At 39.0% G+C, this 4,976-nt stretch overlaps 1 protein-coding gene across 1 annotated transcript; it reads right to left on the bottom strand.

Moving 5' to 3' along the window:
• Positions 1-331: 331 nt before the first annotated feature.
• Positions 332-3,848, bottom strand: ndufa4a (NDUFA4 mitochondrial complex associated a). Its single transcript, XM_030793405.1, has 4 exons — positions 3,719-3,848; positions 2,425-2,513; positions 1,829-1,889; positions 332-711 (listed from the first exon to the last, which is right to left on the bottom strand). Exons 1-4 carry the CDS (start codon positions 3,758-3,760, stop codon positions 655-657), a joined length of 249 nt encoding a protein of 82 aa, XP_030649265.1. The 5' UTR covers positions 3,761-3,848; the 3' UTR covers positions 332-654.
• Between the last annotated feature and the right edge of the window lie 1,128 nt (positions 3,849-4,976).

Raw genomic sequence — 4,976 nt, 5'->3', positions numbered from 1 at the left:
GAGTCTGTCCCTATGAAACTCTGTGGCCGTTAAAAATACTACTGCATTATAGCTGTCTGTAAAAGAAAAAAAAAAATTGCTTGACTCACATCATGTTTTGGCTGCTGGGCACCACTCATCATTTCTGGATATTTCACTAAAGGTTACACTGAAGGAACATGGAGACAGGGCTGGATTAACAAGATTGTATCATGACCTGACACCATGCTGGAGGGGCCTTCAATGAGAAAACTGCATGTATAATGTAGGGGTAGAAGGTGTGTGTGTGTGTGTGTGTGTGTGTGTGTGGGGGGGGGGCTTTGTCACAAATACACATTCAGTCACGATTCAAAAACTTTCTGAACAAGGGAGGTAAACCTCCTTTTTTTTAATTTAGTGCTGCAAAACAGCCACAAAGAATGAAGAAAAACAGAAAGGATTCTTGAGAAAATTACAAAGGTTTAGAAAAATCACAGGTCAAACGGATTTAGGGAAGGGATACCAGCAAATCGGTAACAATTTGTGCGGTTAAGCCTCTTTGCCTACAATGGATTCGATTTTTTTTGGTTTTGGTTGGAAGAGTGTGCGGAGGGCTTCCGTTGCCTTTTTTTTTTTTTTTCGTCTCTCAAGTCCTTGCAGTACAGGTTGTGCGGCGTTGCCCTGGATACAGACAGCCTAGAAGTCAGGACGGTCCTTCTTCAGTTTGCTGTAGTCCATGTTTACAGTGTAGAACTGAAACAAACAAAACCATTTATCAGCATTTGCCACCACACAGAAATCGGCAACTGACAGATATTCACAGAAACCCACACAAAAGGAGAGGTCAGAAACACAAACCCTCATATTTAGCTGTTCATTTCATTATTACATCTTCAGAAATATTTAAAAGGATTAATTCACCGCGGGGCATGTTTAAGTACCAATCCTGACTCCTTCTCAAATAGTCATTAAGGCGGTCGCTTGATTAGATTTGCGGCGGCCAATCTGAACGTGAATAGAATGAGCTTATGTGGCATTTAATGAATTAAACTCATTAAGATTGTAGATTAGTTCTGGATACGGTCACCAGTTTCTGTCAGAGAAGCGATGTGATCTCTTTAAAACATGTGTCGGCACTCATAAGCTTAGACATCTTTGGCAAACCTCACTCACGTCTGCCAATTCTTCACCCTTAGTCTTACGGTGCTCTCACCATGACAAGTGTTGGGTAATATTAAATATTATATGTGTGTGTATGTGTACATATATTATATATATATATATATATATATATATATATATATATATATATATATATATATATATATATGAAGGAAGAATAAAAGACAAAAAGCGTGCTATGATCAAATGCATTTCAATGTGACAAATCCTCTGACGCAGAACAGATGGATGACTGGGATGTGTCAGTTTTCATGTGGCGTAGGGTTTAAAAACTAGTAAAAACCAGTTTAAACCTGCTGACAAGACCCCATGTGGATGTCATCCATCAACACAAGCTGTGACAGCGTTCAAAGAGAGTCTTAACACAAAACAAACATAACTGGGGAAAAAAAAAAAAATGACTTCGCGCTATGACATATCTCAAAATTTTGTCAGCGCCAAGGTCACCTTATCTCTCTACTTGACAGTGTAAAAAAAAAAACACAGCTGACTACAAACGCCGCCCCCCCCCCCCAAAAAAAAACACCTTAACCACACCTATTCAGACCACTAGTCCAGTCTTTACAGTGCACTAGTATAGATCAACCGAACAGACCCTGTAAAAAAAACCCCCAAAAATCAGTGTGATAGCTGCTTCTATTGCTTCAGCAAGTCAACGAGCATGTGATTGGTACAAGCTCCTGCATACCTTGTATTGGTCGTTGGGACCCAGTTTGTTCCATGGCTCTGGGTTGTTCTTTTTGTCCCAGCTGTAGGTGATGAAGTGAATGAATGAGTGAGCGGATGAATGAGTGAATGAACACTTGCATGCACACCATGAAGATGCCTAAGGTGCCAGTTCAACTCCTGGGCTAGACATTCATATAAAGCTATGACTATATATATACACTGTATATATATATGTGTGTGTGTGTGTGTGTGTGTGTGTGTATGGATGTATATACACACGTCTTTAGACTAATCCAAACAGGAAGCTATGTGCAAGATCAAGCTTAATTACCAACCATTTTTTTTTAATTATTTTGGATTTAATTATTCTCAAAGCTGCAGAGTTTTATTTGCACCTAATTGAATTAAGTAAAAAAAAAAAAACACATTTCACCAAGCAGCTTGCAAGCTTTTTCAGCTAAGTAGTATGTGTTTAATCGAGCAGTTTCCATATCATTAACTGGTCTTCCACCGAGTTGAAACTGCACACGGCTAAGTGTTTTCGTGCGCATCCATGAGGATGAGTCAGAGGACTTGGGCCATCTGTGGTCGCCGTGGTCACACACAGACTCTTACCAGACGTCAGGGTTACGGATGGCCAGCCTGGCCAGGTACGAGAGGGACATGGTGCACCCTCCACCGATGAAAATGAACAGGGGGATCAGCTTCGGGAGAAGACGGACAGAGAGAGGGTGTGTTACCATAAGTCACTTCCAAATTTAGTCAAAAAGACATGACTTGACCAGTTTCTTTTTGTTGTTTCATATGCATAACTGCACAAAATATTTAATTTCGCACTCTCAGACCTGCAGGGCACAGTCATTTAAACGCTACTCTGGTTATTTCAGTATGCTGAAAGAATATCAAGTGAACAGTTAAACAGTGTATGAGCGTAACTTAAGTGAAGACTTGCTCTATAGTTATAGTTTTTCATTTGTGTTGGAGCATTATTGTAAAAACTGGTAAAAGCAACGCATTTCTACACTATCCATCATATAGGAATCAGCAAACATTTTGAAATGTCGTTTGATATTTATGAACCTTTATGAACAAACGTCCATAGATTTCGAGAAAAATACTGATCTTTCCGTCGGTACAAATTCGGCGATATCTCGCATCCAGCATAGGCTGGGAAAATGATCGGCCGTGTCTGTTGACATTCTTCAAACTTAACATTGACTTTCTACTCATCAAATACTTTGGCAAAAGCTATGACCAGCTTCAGTTTTCTAACTGAAAAAGGGGGGGAATTCGTGTTTTACTATTAATGAAGTGAGGTCAGGTGGAAATGTTATTGGTAGTAACACACGCACTTTCTGTCCTCAAATCACCCAAGTCGTCCTTGAGGTCCTGCACTGGAAAGGTCACGTGACTTCTAGGGCCTTGTATGTTACTCCAGATAGCCATGTATGGTATTTAGCGAAGTCGTAAAATAATATTCATAAGTCCAAGCTTATTGATAAGATATGTAATGCTAGTTGTCCCGAATTATTTTTATTTTAAAATTTCAAATAATAAACAATTAAAGCACTATTGTAAGGACCATCACGGAAGTCGTTAGCATTAGCTCACGAGAGGGTCGTGTCTGGGCTTCGACCCAATCTGACACCTCGTCTCCGATGCCTTTAAGCATTGCTAACTGAACAGAAATCAAACATTTTTATATCTCGTGTCTCGTTATCTCATTAAACCATCACTTACGTAACTAATAAATGGTACTAAGAGAGACAGGGCGTTCCTTAGATTTTCTAGAAAACTTTAAAGCTCGCGACATAGCTAACATTCCTTAGCAGATAAGCTAACCTCACTAAAACCCGGTTTTATTACGTGGGAGTAGCACTCAAAAAGTCATAAATTTACATCCACTTACAGCTGGGTGGTTTTTGAGTTGTCTTCCAACAGCAGCAAACATTCTGGTGGCTGAGGTGGTTTATTTCTCCCAAAATGTGTTGCAGTCACTGGATTACAGGCGGCCCTGCCAGAAGTTAAACGTATTTAAGACTGCGTTAATCGTATCAGAAATCGAATAACAAAATCATAGGTACTTGAAGAATATGCCTGACTGGCTCTGTTCCAAGTAGGGATTGTCGATATATTGACTTTCTAGCTGATAAATGAATAATTATTCATTTGACATCTACTATTTATAAGAAATAGATTTTCCCTACATTGAAAAATTCCTGGAAAGGTATGTCATTTTTAGTAGGCACAGCTGTGGATACCCCAAAACCGCAGCCACATCACACCGACGTATGTATCCCAGGTTTGAAACTTGCAACCGTGACAAAAGTTTCGTATGTTTTCATTAATCGACGTTTATAAAACGTCCTCAGATAAATTGCAGGATACATGGAAAAGAACAGTATTTGCCTGTATAACAATAAAGACGTGTCTGTTTTTCTCCTAACTTTTGGAAATACGCGGTGCAGGTGATGTCAGCGAATGCAAATTCAAGTTTAAACCTTACATGAATACGTTAAGAGAGATTTTCTACATGTATCGTAACTGAAATATACCACAGCTTCCAGACGTTCCGATCCAGCATATATAAGAACATCTCACATGAATGTATGAAAAATGCTTAAAGAAAGTCAGTCTGTTACTTTTGAAATCCTTCCACAACCGTTTTTAATAATAATAATAATCCCATTAAAACATAGTTTTTGCATGACATATTTTGAAAAATGTCATCGTGAGAAATCTGTTTTTATATGGGCTTCAAGCCATCGAAAACATTTGATGCATTTCTATAATATTTTAATCTATATTACTGGCTTCTCACCTATTCTTTAGGGACTCCACGCTGCTCAACACAATAACTCTCTCATACCTACAGCACAAACATGTCCCCCATAATGAATTACTGATTATTTAAATCACCAGCGGTAGCACTGAATTTGACCAAACATAATGAGAGGTGCACCGATCCACAAGACTTGATAGAGGATCACTCACCCCAATCCTAATATCAAACAGATATTGGGTTTTCCTTTGTGTATGCGTGTGTAAAGATTACTGTGGTGAGGAGATTACACTAAAGAGATTAGGAGCGATTAGAAATCATAGTTGGCAAGGACTCAACCCTATGGCATCATCTTTGCAGAAGGACTGAGGTAGGCTTACACAAA

The sequence above is a fragment of the Chanos chanos genome, chromosome 16 (assembly GCF_902362185.1).
Source record: "Chanos chanos chromosome 16, fChaCha1.1, whole genome shotgun sequence".
Lineage (NCBI taxonomy): Eukaryota > Metazoa > Chordata > Actinopteri > Gonorynchiformes > Chanidae > Chanos > Chanos chanos.
This window is presented reverse-complemented; position numbering and strand designations above follow the sequence as displayed.

Bases quoted from the DNA above. Each gene is read 5' to 3' on its own strand.
- ndufa4a (XM_030793405.1), bottom strand. From the start codon at position 3,760: ATGTTTGCTGCTGTTGGAAGACAACTCAAAAACCACCCAGCT. The intron at 2,514-3,718 runs GTAAGTGGATGT...CTTCTCCCGAAG, and splicing joins AACTCAAAAACCACCCAGCT to CTGATCCCCCTGTTCATTTT. The intron at 1,890-2,424 runs GTAAGAGTCTGT...CATCACCTACAG, and splicing joins ATCCGTAACCCTGACGTCTG to CTGGGACAAAAAGAACAACC.